Genomic DNA, 19,731 nt, shown 5'->3' with positions numbered 1-19,731 from the left:
TACAGAGGGGCCCTCTTAATTGCTAAAACGGCATTCTGGAACACGGCCTTTTCCCAAAACAACTAGTTTGGTCTGAAAGAGCATTGTTTCTCCTTCAAATTAGTGAAATAAAATTTTTGGGTAAATAAAATCATGAGCGCTGAGATAACGAACTAAATGCAGCACTTCTTCCTGAAAACATGACCTTTGACTCTAGCGTAACAATACCGATTACTGCAAGAAAAGCAAATGCTTCGTTATTTTGAAACATTTTCTAGTGATATCTCTCCGAAACCATTATTGCAAGAAACTATTTCCAGATATGGAATCTTACAGAGTCAAAGAAGGAGCTAAAAGGCGCATTTTGACACAAGAACTTTTTTGCTGAGAATTGGAAGTCAATGACCATTAACGAATTCCAGTGAAATTTGCGAACTTGAAGTATTTTAGCCAATACTTACTCGAATATTTATATTCATAGCAGAATTGTCTTCTTGGATTAACCTTCAAAAGAAGCTGGATCGGGGACTTGGTCGAGGCATGCTGGGCGGATAGTCATGTTTCTGAAGCTCTCCGCAATTTCAATAGTTTTTTAATGCTTTATGGCTGATGCTACTTTAAATCTTAAAAGGAAAAAGTGTGGAAGCGATTAAAGTACCTCCGACAACAAATTGAGGTCTCCAGAAGAAAAAAGGGCCAGAGATAAGCCTTTGAACATTAACTTAGCGTCGTCTTCAGGGAATAAAATTCCATAGCACATACAAATGACTCACGACCTTGGTGCAAAAGTTGACCTTATTCTTTGTAGTCTCGAAGCAGTAAATTCAAAACTTGAGTCAATTAATGCTGTGGTTGTTAACCTAGAAGAGAAACTGTGTAAGGTACAGGGCAGAGTGGAAATGCTCGAACAAGATCAGGCAGAGTCAAAGGATGCCATTAAAAATATGCACGATGGCTTCCAAGCATTGAATACCATTGTTGAAGCAAGTAAGACCGCTGGTGATAGAGTTAAGAATTACTGCAATGATAAATATAAGGATCTGTAAGATCAATTGTTGTACGCGGAGGTTTATCAACGGTGCGAGAATCTTCACTTTTATGGCATAGAAGAGAAGACCGGTGCTAAGAAAGATACCCACTCCGTTCTTCAAGAATTCTTTGTGCGAGTGCTGGAGATTCGGCCAGGAGAAGTTCAAAAAATTGGGTTCCAACGGGTGCACAGAGTAGGAAAAACAAACGTAGACGGAAAGCCGAGAGCGATAATAGTGAGGTTTCTGCGTTATCAAGATCGAGAATTTATCTTTTCCAAGACAAGTCTTTTGAAAGATTCTCAGTTTGGCATCTCAGCAGACTCGCCAAAGGAGATTGTTAAAAGGTGCACGGAGCAGTTTAAGTTGATTGAGGCAGGAAAATCCGGTAAGCTTGCATTTTTTAGTCGTGCGGAGCCTGACAAACTTTATATTGACAGAGTCTTGGTACTGTTATGAAACTGACACCCTTGTTTTGCTAGCAAAATTTTGTTGTTGTGTCATTGAGATCTTTCTCTATAGTCGCTTAAATTTACAATGTATGTTAGCATAAAATAGCAATGTCAAACAGTATATTTGAAGATGGTCAGGGTACGTTATGTTGACCATATGAATTTCATGTTTAGGGTTACAGGGATGTTATTGTTTATCATTCTGCATTAAGCTTACATTTAAGGCCATAAGGTGATAGTTTTTCTTTTTTGGAGAGTCAACATCGAAAACGAATTGTGGGGCATTCACCATCTTTTGTAGTTTCAGTGTCCCGTTCGGTGTTTTTTCGATTCGATCCACAGTAGCGAAGCAGTTTTTTCTGGCTACTGTAAAATATGTCGTTAGGGTTTCAGTGTCTTGTGTTGCATGTTTTTATTTTTTGTAAAGTAATTTACTGCATAAAATTTTGCTCTCTGTTAGGTAGAGGGTCAAATTCAAATTCAAGGTCAATTTCTCTCAAAGCTGGCTTTGCAGCCAACAAACATATTTGTGTTGATCGGTGGAATATAAATGGAATTTTGTGCAAATATGGCTCCTAGCAATATTAATTCTAAATTATTGTCACTAAATGCTGGAGGGATTCGATCTTTTGAGAAGTGAAAGGCATTGTTTGGGCGATTAATTAAAGATAGAGCAGACATTTGTTTTTTGCAAGAATCATATAGTACTCCAGAAGTGGAGAAAATTTGGAAATCTCAATGGAAAGGGGAAATGTTTTTCTTGCATGGTATGGAACATAGTAGGGGTGTCCTCATCCTAATTAAAAATTCTTTACAGTTTGAACTTAAAACGATAAAAGTGGATAAAAACGGGCGTTTCATCATCTTAGAAGCAAATGTCCAGGATCATCCCTTTCTCTTTGTTAACTTGTATACCCCGAACAAAACAAACGAGCAATCCACATTTTTTGACAAGATCCGTGAAGAATTGGATAACTTTTGTCTAGCGGATGATTGTAACAGTGTAATCGGTGGTCATTTTATTGTAATTTTTGACCCTGATCTGGATGGAAATGGCGGAAACCCAAAACGAAAAGAATCGGTTAAGTGCATTGAGAACATCTGCCTTGCTAATGATTTAATTGATATATGGAGGATTAGAAACCCAAATGTAAAGCGTTTTACATGGCGTCAGAAGACGCCAGTGATCCAATGGAGGCTCGATTTCTGGCTAGTAAGCAATGGTATGCAGGAAGATATTGATAATGTTGATGTCATTCCATCGCTTAAATCTGATCATTCAGCAATTGTGCTATCTATAAATGGAACTGAGATTAGATCCTGTGGTCCCTCGTTTTGGAAGCTAATTCAAGCTTGTTAGATGATAAGGAATATGTATCTTTAATTAATATGAAATACCCATTATGGAACAATGAATTCAAAGAAGTTACAGATCCGAGGCTTTTCTGAGATCTGATGAAGTACAGAATTCGTCAAGAAAGTATTTCTTACAGTAAACTGAAAGCCAAAGAGCGACGGTCAAAAATGGTAGCATTAGAATCTAAGTTCAATGACTGTCAAAAAATGTGTGATCAAGATCCTTCGCCAGAAAATATGAACATGTTTGAGGTTTTGAAGACAGAGTTTGAGTTCCAGAATGATTACATCACCCAAGGGGCAATAATATGAACCCGAGCCACCTGGTACGAGCAAGGAGAAAAAAGCAACAGATATTTTTTAAATTTAGAAAATTCCAGAGATAAGAAAAGTTCAATTCAGAAGATATTTAAGGAAGATGAATCCTCAACATCAAATCCTCAAGTAATTATGAAAGAACTTCATTCCTTCTATTCTGACCTTTATAAAAAAAAGTATAAATGAGAGTAGTGAAACTTTGACAGATTTATTTATAAGGGAATTACATATTCCGAAATTGACCTCGAACCAAAAAGAAAGATGCGATGAAAAATTAACGGTAGGAGAATGTTTTAACACTTTAAAGACATTCCAAAAGAACAAAACTCCTGGGAATGACGGACTCATGGTAGAATTTTATTTAGTGTTTTGGCCAATAGTAGGCAAGCATTTGATTGATTGCTTTAATTATGCGCATGATCATGGTGAGCTTTCCAATTCTCACGATATAGTCACTTGAGATGTAGATCACGACGTTTCGCCTGCTTACTGCTAGTCTTCTTCAGGTGATAAGGTCAACTGATTGCATGGCAAAAAACACAACAGCAGGAGAACGGTACAACAGTGGACCACTGAGGGAACAGCTACTTGCGGAACAATGGAGGCATAGGAGGATCGAAATGCACCAATCACAGCTGACCGCTGCAGTGGGAACCATGATCCCTTGAGCTGCAAATACAAGAATGAAGTGTGTTACAAATGTCAAAAGAAAGGCCACATGGCTAAAGTATGTCGAGGAAAGGAGAAACTTCAAAAGCAAGACAAACATGGACACCGGCCAGATGGTAAACAAAAAACGCATTTTGTTGAGGAAAGCGCCGATCAAGACAATGTCTATGCCATGTATCATCTGTCCAGCGATCGAAAGAAATCGTTCAAACTGGATCTGGAACTTTGCGGATGGAAAACCACGATGGAAATCGACACAGGTGCCTCAAAGACGATATTAAATGAAGCAACGTACGTAAGATTGCATGACGCATTAGGTCCACTCCAGCCGACAAAAGCGGTTCTAAGCACGTACACAGGAGAAAAGATTCCAGTACTAGTAGCAGTTACGGTTCCAGTAAAATATGAAAGCCAGCAGAAGAAATGAAACGCTCTCATTGTCAAAGGTGGCGCACCGAACCTACTTGGTCAAGATTGGCTTGAAGAAATTCGCTTGGATTGGGAAACATCTTTCAGATAGCCAGTGATAACCCCCAATCGGCACTTCAAGACGTGCTTTCAAAGTACCAAGATGTATTTGCTGGAGGATTGGGCACACTAAAAGGTGTAAAGGCGAAGATCTATGTGGATGAAGACGCAGAACCAAAATACATCAAAGCCAGAGCAGTACCTTACGCATTGAGAAGCAATGTCAAACTTGAACTCGAAAGACTGGGGCGTGAAGGAATTATATCTGCAGTGGAACTCTCAGAATGGGCAGCACCCACTGTACCTGTGGCAAAACCCAATGGGACTGTGAGGATCTGTGGAGACTATAAACTAACAGTAAATCAAGTGTCCAAATTGGACAATTATCCAATACCAAAAACAGAAGATCTTTTGGCTATCCAGGGAGGTGGTGAGAAATTTACCAAGCTGGACATGTCGCAAGCATATCAGCAGATGACTCTAGATGAGGAGTTTCGGAAGTTTGCCACCATAAACAGCCATAAAGGCTTATTTCAGTACAATAGACTGCCTTTTGGAGTGTCCTCTGTACCTGGTATTTTTTTAGAGGACGATGGAAAACCTCTTGCAAGGCATTCCTCAGGTCATTGTGCAAGTGGACGACATTCTCATCAGCGGGAAGGACGACAATAATCACATTGCCAGTTTAGAAGCAGTACTCAAGAAGCTGTCAGAAGCTGGACTGCAGCTGTGAAAAGAAAAGTGTTTCTTCATGGTGTCGGACAATACCTATTGTGGTTATGAGATCAGTGGTCATGGTATTAAGCCAGTAGAATCTAAGGTGGAAGCCATACAGAATTCCCCAGTGCCCGAGAATGTTACACAGCTGCATGCATTTCTGGGAATGCTAAATTATTATCATGGTTTCCTACCAGACATCGCTACAGTACTAGGACCACTCCACAAGCTTCTTAGACATGGTACAAAGTGGTGTTGGAAGACCAAGCAGCAGGTGGTTTTTGACAAATCTAAGAAACTACTTCAGTCTGCAAACCTCCTGGTACATTTCCAGCCAGATCTGGAACTAATCTTGGCAAGTGATGCCTCAGATTATGGAGCAGGGGCGGTACTCTCCCACCGGCTGGCAGATGGAACAGAGCGCCCAATTGGTTACGTCTCAAGATCACTGAACACAGCTGAGCGTGATTATTCCACTATTGAAAAAGAGGCTTTGGTCATCATCTTCGGAGTGAAGAAGTTTAGTCAGTTCTTGTACAGTCACAAGTTCACCATACAGACTGATCACAAGCCGCTGGAAGGGCTCTTTAACGAGAAGAAAGGAGTACCCCAACAAGCCTCTCTAAGAGTTCAGCGGTGGGCCCTGACCTTGCCAGCATATGAGTACAAGATTGCCTATAAAACAGGGACCACAAATGCCAATGCGGATGTATTAAGTCGACTCTCCTTGTCCAAGATGCCAGATTCTGTTCCTGTACCTGGAGAGACAGTTTTTCTCTTAGAACATCTGGACCACACCCCAATCAACTCACGTCTTATCCAAGAATGGACAAGGTGCGATCCTGTTCTCTCAAAAGTGCACCAGCTTACACTTAATGGATGGCCACACCACTGCCAGGATGTGCAGTTACACCCATATTTTAGCCGGAAAGCAGAATTAACCATAGAAAGTGGATGCGTTCTAAGGGGAAACAGGGTGATAGTACCACCTCAAGGATGAGCGCAAGTCACAACCAAGCTTTACAAAGCCCATCCAGGCATATCAAGGATGAAAGCCCTTGCACGTGGTTATGTGTGGTGGTCAAACATGGATCGTGAGTAAGAAGATGCAGTTAAAAAGTGTCAGCAATGCCAACTGCACCAGAAGGCCCCAGCAGAAGCACCTCTCCACCCATGGGAGTGGCCCAGTCAACCCCGGTCATGGGTGCACGTTGATTATGCAGGGCCCTATAAGGGTCACGTATTCAATGATGATCAATGCACATTCCAAATGGATGGGTGTCCACATAATGCAAAGTACAGCATCAGCCACCACCATAGTGAAGTTGAGAGAAATCTTCGCAACCCATGGTCTCCCGGAAACCATTGTCAGCGACAATGGTCCCAATTTCACAAGTGCAGAATTAGAGAATTTCCTCTCAAAAAATGGCATCAAACACACCAAAGTATCACCATACCATCCAGCTTCGAATGGACAGGTGGAGCAAGCAGTTAGAGTCTTCAAAGAAGGGATAAAGAAGATGGAAGAGGGAACCATGCAAGACAAGTTGTCACGTTTTCTGCTCAAGTACAGAACAACACCACACACAACAACAGGGGTTACACCAACGGAACTGCTGATGAAGAGAAAGCTGAGAACTAAGCTTGACCTCATAGTGCCCAACACTGCAAGTCTGGTGAGACAGAAGCAAGAACATCAAAAACAGACCCACGACCACCATGCCAAACACAGGGACTTTGAAGCCAGTGATCCTGTGTTCATAAAGGACTTCAGTTCCCCCAAGTCCTGGCAAAAAGGAACTGTGGTGCAGACGACGGGCCCAGTCTCAGCCCTAGTCAAATTACCGGATGGTCGAGTTGTTCAACGACATCAGGACCGTATGCGGAAGAGCCACAGCCAAGACCCAACAAAGTCAAATCCTGAGATTTTGGTACCAGGAGTGGTGCTGGAGGCAGATTGCACAACAGATACAACCCAACCGAGTAGCCCAACCAAGCCAGTCGTGAGTTTGTCTGATGCACGAAAGGCTAAACCATCACACCCAGTCCGCGACCGACGTTTACCCGAATGTTTCAAAGACTATGAACTTTAAAACTTATGACACTGCTTTTGAACATTGATTAGCGATTGGCAAGAATCGTTGCGTGACAGACATTGTGTGAAAAACATCACTGATTGATTTTATTACGCTTTTGCTCAGTGTTTCTTTTTTTGTTTGGAATAGCAAAAGTGTTAAGGGGTAGGAATGTTATAATCTAGTCATGTGCCGAGTCATGTTATCGGTAATCGGATATCCATGTTGTGTCATGTAGGATTTCAATTCATTCTTCTTCGTGATTATTAAAGCATGTGGATCTATAATTCACTTCACCCTGATTTATTACACGGGGTACCTCAAGGTTCTTGTTTAGGACCTCCACTATTTATAATTTCATTTACTCATCTCAGCTGTTCAATGTCATAGAAAAACACCTGCATGTACCACATGTGCAATGCTTTATTAACAACACTCGGCTTCACTTTAAGCTTTAAACCAGTTGGCCAAGTCAGTCAAGATGTTGGAGTGAGGGCTTTGGAATGGTGTATTGGAGATATTTAAAGCTGGATGATTGATTATAGACTCTTACTTAATGATGACAAAACTGAAGTGTTATTAATAAACATTTATTGGAACATGGTATCAGCTAAATAAGTTAAATTGCAACATTTGTTTACACCTTGGTGATAATGATATTACTCTGGCAACTGTGATTGATATTTAGGAGTCTAGTTTGGTGAAAAAATATCCAAGTCTGCACATATCACCAAGGCATGCAGGAGTGTATTCTTTCATTTACATAATATTATAAAAATTAAGAAATATTTACCGTATCTGAAGATAGTCTGTGTACAATTTTCCATGCCTTTACTACTTCTCAACTCAGCTACTGTAGCTTAATGTATGGACTTACCAATGTGCAAATTTCCAGGCTACAGCATGTCCAAAATGCAGCTGTTATCTACTTAACATGAACATACCCAAGTACTTGCACATAATGCTAGCTCTGTAGGAACTTCACTGGCTACCCATTGCTTATCAAATTATTATTTAGATTGATTCTTAAACTTACCTTAAAATCAATTTATGGACTAGCATCATCTTATCTTAGTGACTTCAGGAAAGTTAAGCAACAGAGCTCATACTCATTACACTGTAATAATAGCCTACTATTAGAAGTTTCTTAGGAGACAATGTACCCAACACCTGGCGGTAAGTCTTTTACTTTTGCTGTACTGGCTTTATGGAACAGCCTCCTGGTTGACCTGTGTGTTGTCACACCACTTAAAGTCTTTTTAAAAGCAAACTTAAGATATTTTTGTTTAGGTCAGCATTTTAAATGTATTTTCAATGTATTTCTTTTTTTATTTCCCCTTTATTAATAACTTTACCAGTATATATTTGTCTTATTTAGTCTTTGATGAATTTATTATAAAGCAGTCTTGAACAGTGTATGTAAATAGTGCTATAAAAATTATTAAATTAGTGTTATTATTTAACAGCATAATAGCCACTTAACTATATTTCACCAAGAACATCATAGTTTAGATTTTTGGATACCCTCATAGTTTGTAGCTCTTAAACAACCTATTGCCCTCGACAGAAACTTTGGGGAGACTGAGTGCCAGCTTTTTGTACCAGCATTACTGGGATGGTGGGAAGCGCAGTGGCTTCATGGTTAGTGTGCTTGTCTCTGTATTGAGCTTGTCTCTGGTTCGACCCCTGACATTGTGTTGTATTCTTGAGAGATACACTTTATTCTCACAGTGCCTCCGTCCACCCAGGTGTATAAATTGTCATTGGTGAACTTAATGCTGGGGGTAACCCTGTAATGGACTAACGTCTCATCCAGTGGGAAGTAGAAATACTCCTAGTTGCTTCATGCTGCAGAAACTGGTATAAGCTCTGGCCTGATAAGTCCCTTGGCTCATATGCAGACCTTTACCATTACTGGGATGGTTCAGATACAAAATGTGAGCTATGATCGATCAATGGTTTCCAAAGGCAACCATTGACCAATCATAGCTCACATTGTTTACCCAATCCATTTCAAAGCTGCCAAAGACTGACCTTCATTTTCCCAAACTTTCTGTCAACAGCAATTAGTTCTGAAATAATTTGTGAGGTTTTGGTGTTCATGGGAATGGATCAACAATGCATGATCCCAGATAATGTCTATTTCCCCCACAGACGAAGGTGTCTGATTTCCCATTCCAATGATCATGAGGAATATGGACATTTTCCCAAGAGTAATGATATCTATTTGAAGTTAATTCCTGCTGTTTCAAACGGGTTCAACCGTACCAACATTTCATAACCAAACGGCACAGTGCACATTAGTCATTACATGAATGAGCTGGCTCTAAGAGCCCTTTGATTTTTCTTACACTTGTTTGCACCTTTAATTTTGACTCACATTTTTTTGGCGCTAGTTACAACATAGTGTTCAATATATCTAAGACTACCTGAATGTTTGTTAGTAATCCGTAGGTCACACAAGCATAGTATGTGACTTTTGATTCAATAGACAAACGCATTAAAGACTTTGTATGGGAAATTTCCTTTAGTCAGCCTAAGTATGTCAAGTAAAGTTTTTAATGTAGAAATGATCTGAGAAAACTTAACCTGTAAAGTAATGTCACACATGACATGATATTATTAAAAAGTTTTTCGGCCTAAAATTGCAACATGATTTGCCGCAACGAGTTGATGTGATGGTATATTTATCTGCTTTTATGGCTATGGTGTTTTTATGGCAAGGTACTCAAGATGCACAATTATACAATAATTTGTGTAATATACAAGGGGTGCATTCCTAATTGGGGTGATCTGGATCGGGATCAGTGATATAAGATCATGGCACATCCAAGGAACCAATGAATCCACTCTGGTCACAGATTGATCAGTTCCTTTGATGCACTATGATCCGAGTGATCTTGGATCCAGATCATCCAGAAGATACTCACTCTTACACAAGGGACACGTCACATAACTCTCAATCAAATATACTTTTTTTTTCATTGTTCATGCTCGTATCTAATCACCTAACAATCATGTGTAACTGTAACATAACATAACATAATTTCTACATTAATGGCTTTATTTAGCATAGTAAGTTTCCCATACATAGTCTTTTCTGCATCTGTCTATTGAATCAAAAGTCGCATACTGCGCTTGTGCGGCCTGTGGATAAATGACAAACTTTCAGATATATGGAACACAATTTTGTACCTAGAGCCCAAAAAATCTGAGTCAAAATTAAAGGAGCAAATAAGTGTGTGCAGTCTGGACGGTCTGCAGTGTTTTGGCGTGACTGATTTGTGGTATTCAAAAGTGACAGTAAGAAATACTGAGTGAACAAAGTCAATGCAAACAAATAAAATCAAGCACTTTTTAAAGGTAATGGAACTTGACTCTAGCTTCTAACTGTTCGTGAAGACAGCCAATTTCACTTACCTTTTTGGGGATTGTTTATATTGGGGTTGCCTATGGAAACTGTCAGTGGAGTTCAATTGGTTTTACGACAAACATGCAGTTGGCATGTGCATGAAATTTATAGCAGCAGGCAGATCACAGAACATTAAACATTTCTTCTTTTAGAGGTTTCCAAAGGTTAATCCAAAAAGACGACTCTTCTATAAATATAAATATTCAGGTAGGTATCAGGTAACATTCTTCAAGTTTACGTATTTCACTGGAATTCAGTAACGGTCATTGACCTCAATTCTCAGCAAAACAAAGTTATTCTGTGAAAATGTGCCCTTTAGCTCCTTCTTTGACCCTGTAAGATTTCATATTTGGAAATAATTTCTGGCAATAATGGTTTCGGAGAGATATCACTAGAAAATGTTTCAAAATAACGAAGCATTTGCTTTTCTTGCAGTAATCGGTTTTTTTACGCTAGGGTCAAAGGTCATGTTTTCAGGAAGAGAAGTGCTGCATTTAGTTGGCTATCTCAGTGCTCACAATTTTATTTACCCCAAAAATTTTATTTCACTAATTTGAAGAAGAACCAATGCTCTTTCAGACCAAACTAGTTGTTTCGGGAAAAGCCGTGTAGACTGTACCAGAATGCCTTTTTAGCATTGGAAAATGGGGTAAATGTAGACCCCTAATGTTCAGCTGTCTTGGGTCGTTAATTTAGAAAATTTGTCAAATATTTTAGTTCTAATCAAATCACTATCTATTTAGCTCTAAATATACAAGAAAGTACAAATACGATGTGCAATCAGTTTGTAATGAAGATTGCCGCTTGTGTGCAGAAGGGTGTTTTAAATAAACATGCAAAAGCTGCGGAATCCAAACTTCTTCAATACAGTCTGTATTTCAAGCCCATCCTTAGTTATTTGGATGGGCCACCATTAGGTTCCTAAACATACTTACGATTCTTTTTGGGGTCACTTTGGAAAAACGGGGCATTGTTTGGGAGTCAGGATTAGTTCAGGTCTATTTGGCATCATTCTGGGACCTGCACACAAGCACTTGACCATGACTTTGAACCAGTTTCAGAATAATTAAATTCAGGATTCTATCGCTCACCTTTAAGGCTCTACACCAACAGTCCTCTACTTACATTCAAGATTTAATTGCATGCTACTCACTTCTAGAACTCTCTGGTCTTCTTCTACATTTCATCTGAATCCTGTCAACTTTAATCTGAAGTCCCATGGGTCTCTTGCCTTGGCTGTTTCCACTCGAAAGCTCTGGAAGAGTCTGCCTGATTGCACTTCAAACTTATCTTTTTAAAAAAAGCCTATTCCTAGCGATATTATATTTTTCTAATATTACTTTTAGTCCAAATTTAAAATATTGTGAAGCACCTAGAGCAAGACTGGATGGGCACTATACAAATGTTAATATTATTGCATTTGAGAGAATGCAATTCTAATTGGGTAATGCATAAAAATTCAAGTTTTTGTGTATGTATCTTTCTATGGACACCAATTTGCCCCTCCAAAAAATTATTTAGGGGTGAATAACATCATATCCATGTTCGCCCACTTTATTTCGAGTGTTGTACAATATTGACTCTCAAGTGTCAAGATAGACTGCGAGCAGTCTCTCTTTTCCTCAAAAACCGTAGGGAAGAATGCAAAACAAGTAAGCGTGCAAGTGTGACGTGCGAGTGGCAATGCTGCGACTCTCGCTCCTCATACTTCATGCACACTGTCATGCTCGCACGCTTGTTTTGCATTCTTCCCCATGGATTTTTGAGGAAAAGAGAGACTGCAGACTACAGACTGGGTTTAAAACATGGACTTAGGTATAAAACACGGACTAATCATTACAGACTTGCTAAGAAACACAGACTTGGATAAAAAATGCGGACTGTGGACTGAATGCAGCCTACCAACTGCAGTCCATGTATTTTACTGACTGGTCGTAACTAAATACGACATAATACATGTATAAACGAGAACAAACCTTCTCGCATGCACATGCTTTGCAATCAATTCATTTGTTTTTACCCCTGTTGGAGGGAGGCCAATTTCATGCATACCTAACAGTTCAGGCACAAAAGGCTGTTCCCAGAATTTTTGCTTTTTTAACATACCAAACCTACCAAAACTCGAACACACTCTAATCTATGATTACTAGTAGTATTATACAGCATTACCATACATACTTCTGGTATAACTGGTGTTTTTAGATGTTTTATGTAGTGCATACAAGTAATCAAACTATTGAGACGATTTCAGATGGTGCAGGGTGTAATGCACAGCACTTGCCTTAGTCATCCACCTAGGTGACATGTGGTCATGCAGGCCTCATAGTCAGCGAGGGTTTTGCCCTTTACAATTGAAACATGTGTGGTGTAAAACTCCATGTGTTAATTCCTGACCTTTTGATGTGGAGTTTCACAGCTAAGTATCCTAAGCCATAATATGCATTTCTACATACCTCGCCTACATCTCACTTCATAAAATTCTCTGAACTTACCAACTTTCTTTTGTGACCTTTGTGAAATAACATACTAACTAACAGAAACAGTTAATTCAAATTTACTTGTTTATTAGAATGTCATGTGCACAAGAAACTTGTTACATAAGTTGAATTCTATTTGAGTGATGTTCACTCGAACTTATTCAATTGTTCCAATTCAAGTGCTAGCAGGCTTTCTTGACATTTTCATTTGGCATGCTCACAAGACACAAGACGCATGGTACTTAAGTTGGTACATGTACATATGCTAAGCATTAGTAACCTTTCTTAATATTATTAACCACGTCACTATTGGGTTAGCTAAATAGTTTTTATCTTTGTCTTTACAGAGCCCAAAATCACTTATAGAATTGGGTGAGAATTCTGAAGGAGAGGAAACTCATGCTAGTTATTTCAAACTCCAGCTGTTTGAGGTAAAAGAGGAATCTTTTTTCTCTGTGTTTCACCTGTAGTGTGCCACACAAATACATTCAGAGGTCTCAAATCAGTCACTGTTCACCCTTTTGCATGCAGAAAACCTGGCAAGCAGTGACTTGAAAGTTTGCCCTACATTAGGTTTGACAGTCAGTGACCTAACAGCTCATGGGAACCATGGCTGAGGTGTGAATTGCTTGCTTCCTTGTGTTTTCTGATAGTCCGGCTGTTAAGAGACAAAATTGTTTGTTTTTTGATAAAAGCATCAAACTTAGCAGGATTACTAAGCTCTCTAAGACAAATATTTCCTGATATGGAGCCATGCCAAATTTGCTTCCGGAACCATGGAATACGCATGTCAAAAATTTGGCATACAAGGCCCTCACATGGAAACAAGGCTGATGCAAAATACCAATTTTTTTGGCCTTCTGGAACTACTATGCCTAGTGTCTTGCTTTTGTAATACAACAACAAATTAGCCAGTGCCTTTGAGTCTTCAATTATGTCACGTGATGGTCACGCGACCATTATTTTCAATTACCAGCAAGGCAATAGGCACTGATGAAATCATTACCATTTTTACAGCCAAGTTTTATCCATTTGCAATGTAGATTCTATTATCTAGGCTAGGAAATTCAAACCTGAAATGTATGTTTGGGATGTGCCAAAAACGTAATATCAACACTATGCATCAAATCGAGGCTAAGATACAGAGTCAATTTATATGGGTTTTAGTGACATGATTTTCTTTAGTTACTTGTTTACTGTGATTGAGACACCTATATCGCCTTTGAAACTTACAAATATGCTGGAATAGATTAGGTATGTTGCAAAAAACACTTGTTGAGCTTTTTGGTCTGAAGGAAATGTTTTGAAAAACAGCTGTTATTGGCTTTAACGTTACTATGCCTCCTTTTAACAACACTAGCTGAATAAATGATCTCTTAGTTGCAATTTCCACCACAATTGCACAAACCTGTACGGTCAAGATTAGCCTTCAAGCATTTACAGTGACTCCTGCAGCCTTTCTTGCAGCCACAGTGAATCAACTCATAGCAAGTGTCCTTTGCCTGAGGAAGAGTCGTCCACTTGGGTTTCCGGAGGGTCCCATCTTTTTCCCATCCCCATGCAGACGGCAATGAAATAACCGGTTGTGTTAGAAGCACTTGACCCCAGATGTATGCTCCTTGGAAGACTGCACGCATTGTGTGTTGCTCTAGTGCTGTTCATGTTGGTGGGATGTTATCAAGGCTCCTAGCCTTTTTTTGAGAAAAGATCTTTCTTTGCTTGATTTACTTCCAATGTAGCACTTGTTCGGTCATAGAGCAGGACAACAAACCTTTCGATAACCGCCATGCAATTATCTTCAACCATCTCCGGCATCAACATCAATCTACACAGAACATTGGTCAGGACTGGGTAAACGTTTCATACATCCCATGCTGTCCTCTTGCCCTTACCACCAAAAAAGGAAATGGTGTCACAGCCAGTAATGCCATGGAACAACAGTAAGGCTTTTGCTTTTTGCTGTCCTATCTTTCTGGCAATTTCGTGTGCAGCAAGATGCCTCAAATGCCTTCCAGTGCCATAACTAATTCAAATTTCATCTGCTGGTAGGTTCTCAGCTACCGACACCGCAAGCACCACAACATCTGCATCTTTTGTCTTGATCAGTATCCGACGGTGGCCAGATGAGCAGGCATCCAACACATGGACCAGAAGACAGATTTCCACTTCCTCATGATTGCATGGCTCCAGGGACCTCAAGTCAGATCTGTCTGCTGATGTAAGGACACGATCTCCACATGTGCTATATAGCTCTTTTCCTTCTTCTATAGGCAAAGTAATGGCTTGTTGAGCAAGTAAGGAGAAGAGTTCGGTCTTGTTATCATCTACGCGTGGGAAACTTTGCCAGTTTGAAGGGATACAAGTAGACAGAAATACCTTTCGTCGTGTACCAGATCCTCTCTTTTCCCTCATTGTACTCTTTAAAGAATCTTTCCAATACAAGTCCCAAACGATGTTGATTCTGCTTGCTGACTCTAGCTGTTTGAGGATGAATGGTTCGAACACCATATCAATGTACTCCCCAAATGTGCGTGCTACTCCTGGTGCCATCATTTGAACAGCTACAGCTCCATCAAGAATTATGGCATCTACAGGAGGTTGCTTGGCTTCAGAAACATTGATCATTTCCAAGCACTTCACTAAGTCTGCTTTTTGGCCCCCTCTAAGTTGATTCATTTGTGAAAGCGTGGGTGGCCACGGTTGGTTTTCATACTTGAAAAATTCATCTAGATTACCGTCTCTACACTGGCACGCAATGTACAGCTGTGAGAAGAGAGTACAATCTTCTTTCAGCGATGCAACTTGAGCCTTTTCCTTGGATTGGCACTTTTTACCCAGGGTGCTAAGCAAAGGCAGATTGTTCTTCTTAATCATGTCTGTAATCCACTTGGATCTGTCAATCAGCCTTTCTTGAACATAGCTATCATACTGCAATTTCCCAATTTGCAGAACATTTTACACCATGTCAACAACTGCACTGTCCATGACATCTCTAGTATGAACAGCGATTAGCTCATCACCCTGCTCCTCAAAAGGGTTTCCAAGTTCCTTAAATTCTGAAACAACAGACAAGACATCTTCTTTGAAAGCGGTTTGCATACTTGGCATCTGTTCATGGTGCCCAAGGAACTTGCATGAGGGGACCACAATTCTCAAACTCTTTAATCATTCGAGCTACTTCTGGACCAGCAACTATCCATCACCTAAGAGCAGCAGGATTTTCGGTCAAACCTACAGCATCTCTATCTCCTTTGATTAATGCATTTTCCTGCTCGTGTGCATGATCCAGTGCTATGGCGGAGAATGGTCGTTTTGTCTCCTGTACAACGAATGACCCACTGCTAAATTGTTGAAAGACATTGGGATGTTTCACAGGAAGCTCACACATATCATGGATGTGGACTGGCAGCCACCTAGAGTAGTTAGTGTGGTCCAAAGCAAACATCCAGGGTACAATCTGCATCAGTGCTTCAACGTACAGTGCGAAGTTCGCTTCTCTTATTGCCCTCACAAGCTATAGACTACACAGTTCTAAGTCCAACACTCTTGACCTATAGAGAAATTGAGGACTCTTTTTTGACATCTGGGATTTCCATTCTTCAATTCCAATGGTCATAACTTTATCATCATCATCATCAGTGATTTTTTCTGTAAACTTTGAATATGCTTGGTGTTGCAGCAGATGAAGGGCAGTGAGTCATTTGCCCAGAGCTTTAAAAGCTGCCATCTCAACATGCAATGCACCAAACATAACAGCAAGATGATCTTGTCCGTGTGTGTTTGGCAGTTCCCATTGAATCTGTTTGGCCAGTGCAAACGGGTTGATTGAAGGCAATCACAGGCACTTGTACAGGATTTACATGCTTCACTGCAGACCTTATCACATTCATTGCATGGAGAATCATTGCCGTCGAATGAGCATTTTCCACAAACAAGGGTAGGAGGGAAATGATCGCAGGTTCATGATATGACAGTGAAACCTGTGATGCACGATATGTTGCCCAAGATACTGCATCATCTTTGGTCAGTTCTTCTTTACAAAGAAGTTCTTTGATGTTTTCTAGCCAGTCTCTTTCCCTTTCATATCCATGACCTGATACAAACGGATGACTTTGGATGCAACCTGGCAGTCTGCAGAGCATAAGGTTCACTTTCCCTAAACACTGCTGGGACCACCTCAAGAAAGTGAGCTGGAAGTTGTGCCACCTGTCTGGAAACTTTAGAAGCTGATGGTATAGGTTGAATTGTATTGATTCCCCTATTGACTCCAGGTACCTGACTTGTTGGATGCTGTGCAAGAGAGATAGCTGTTCCGTGGAACGAATCGTGCACACTTGTGGAACTTGGGTTATGATCTATGTTGTCCACTGCAGCAGTTGTGAACAGACCACCTCTTAGTTTGGGAGGATATACAACAGCATCATTTTTAACTCGTGAATTGCGCGCATGCGCAAGAGCGAGTTGTAGATATGATGTGAAGAATGGCACTCGCTCGCTCGCTCGATTGGTCGATTCCTGTAAACTTTTTTTCGATTTCAGGCTTTTACGTGCATTTGATAGTTTTTGGCGAGTAATAAACAAAAGAAATGGCCATCTTTGTTGATAAGAATAGTGGTGGGTGAAAAAGAAGCCAATGAGAATGAGTTTAAAACTGTACGTTTTTCATCCGTGAATTAAGTTTGGCCAATCTCCGAATATACTTTTGGCAGTTTGCAGTGTATATTTCATTTATGGTGTCAGTGTTTCTATTTTTTAAATATATATATACAGGAAAATGATTTGTGTGTCCAAGAAAGAAAAAAGATAAAAAAGAAAAGAAATTAAGAATAACAAAAAAGTTTCAGTCGGGCGACAGATTTGAACTCTCCACCTCTTGATGGCAGGGCAGACTAGAAGATCCCTTGCAGTACCACAGAACCACGTTTACAAGTGATTATGTTGAGGCGAAAATAGCCATTTTATTAAGTAGTATCAAAACGCTGATCTTTTGGTTAATTCCACCACGGGCTCAAAAGACTCGAGTGTTCGCGAAGTTGAGCTTCATGCTCGCCGAGACCGATTATAAAGTGTCGCCCATGGCCCACTGGTTAAGTGACTCCTTTAAGATGGCTGTGTTCGTTATTCCTGGAGCTGTATCGACGTTGGGAAGTGATTCGTAAAGTTTGAGCCCACGAATGGGTTGCCAAACATTTCTGGACTGGAGTCGTTCATTGTTGTGAGAAAAAGCCTTCGTGCCATTGCCAGGTAAGCACTTACGGTTTGTATCTTAAACAATTAAAGGTTTTTTACGGTTATTCTCGGTCATGGTTCATTTTTTTTCAAAGAAATTGGTATTGATAGATCGACCGTACTTCAGCTGTCCTCGGGAAGTGCTCATAAAGTCAAGTACTTTACTGCAGAACCTTGAACAGTTCATAGAGAGTAACACTGATCATTCCTGGCAAGACTATTTGAACAATATGTCATGTCAGGGAACACGAGCTGATGCAATTATAATTCAAGCACTGGCCAATTGCCTAAATCTGTCAATTCATATCGCTGAATCATTTTAAACGTTTGCTCCTGTTACTGTTGTTCAAGCGGTGAATGTGACAGGAGAATACACAAACATTTACATTGGACACGTAAGTAATACTCATTATGTTTCTACGGTAGAAACAAGAAATTGTCAGGTATCAAACAACAATAAATGTGATCAAACTGTAGCTGAAAGAAAAAAATTGATAAACAGGAAAAATACAGAGCTGATCAAGGTTGCATGAAAGAATACATGAAAAAGAGAAGAGCTAGTGCAGATTTTAGAAAAAGAGAGAGTCAAAATTCCATGCAAAGGTACAAAATATTGAAACAATTAGGGAGAAAAGGAAACAAACTGTCACAAGAAGGAAAATGACCAACCCAGAACACGAAAGAGAAATTGACAAAAAGTCTAAAAGGAAACGGAAAGCAGAGAACCCAGATTACATACAGGAAATTGCAAAAAAAGTCATCTAGAAGACAAAAAGTGAAGAATCCAGAACAGGTGTGGTGTCAGTGTGGACCAACAGCTTTACTAGAACAATTTTTGCTAACACTTGTTATATCTTCTTATAAAATAGCAGATCATTCAGAGCTTATCTCACATACATTGGCCACTGGACTATGGAGACTACTAAAATACGCTATAAGAACTGGAATGATATACAGTCATGTAGTTACTTGCACATGGTAATTAACAGAGACATACAGCACTGCAGCCAACTATATTCATTCTGGATTTAGTACCAGTTACAGTATCTGAAGTTACAAAAAAAATGAACAGGGTGAAAAATGCAGGGACAGCATCACTGGAGTTCGTGCAGTTAATAACACAAATTACAAAGAAAGAAGTACATGTATTATATTTGTTGGAACTACTGCTGTCAACTTCACTGAAAACAACAATGTGGTCTTGAGAACTTAACATCAAATAATGAATTCAGCACCTTCCATCTATTCTTTGGTTATATTCATACAAGCACCATGAACTTCTATCATGACTATTTCAACTAGTAACAACAACACTTTGTACAATAGTTGAACTATTATTAGACTCTGTGATTGCCTTCCTCAGAATCATTTATTAAATGAACTGGCTCTTTAAGGCTTTGTATAAAGCACATAGACTGGTAAGTGCCAGTTTGATTTTACCATAGTCATAATTACCAAAACAAACCAGTTGATGTAAAACCACCACAAATGCAATCAATTCACTGCAAAACTGCTAGATAATCAAAGATTAGAGGGGAACATTTGATACCT

At 39.7% G+C, this 19,731-nt stretch overlaps 1 protein-coding gene and 1 pseudogene across 6 annotated transcripts in view; both read left to right on the top strand.

Annotated features, from left to right (window-relative positions):
* On the top strand, positions 1–3,250 carry LOC145462459 (uncharacterized; annotated as a pseudogene).
* Positions 1–19,731, top strand: part of LOC145462394 (uncharacterized) — a 238,699-nt gene that overhangs the window by 77,146 nt on the left and 141,822 nt on the right. For all 6 annotated transcript variants that reach the window (XM_081445910.1, XM_081445911.1, XM_081445909.1 and 3 more), the window contains one exon: positions 13,299–13,382. In XM_081445910.1, coding sequence (XP_081302036.1) covers positions 13,299–13,382 — 84 coding nt within the window. The remainder of the gene's footprint in view (positions 1–13,298; positions 13,383–19,731) is intronic.

This window comes from Orbicella franksi, chromosome 12 (genome assembly GCF_964199315.1).
Source record: "Orbicella franksi chromosome 12, jaOrbFran1.1, whole genome shotgun sequence".
Classification (NCBI taxonomy): domain Eukaryota; kingdom Metazoa; phylum Cnidaria; class Anthozoa; order Scleractinia; family Merulinidae; genus Orbicella; species Orbicella franksi.
This window is presented reverse-complemented; position numbering and strand designations above follow the sequence as displayed.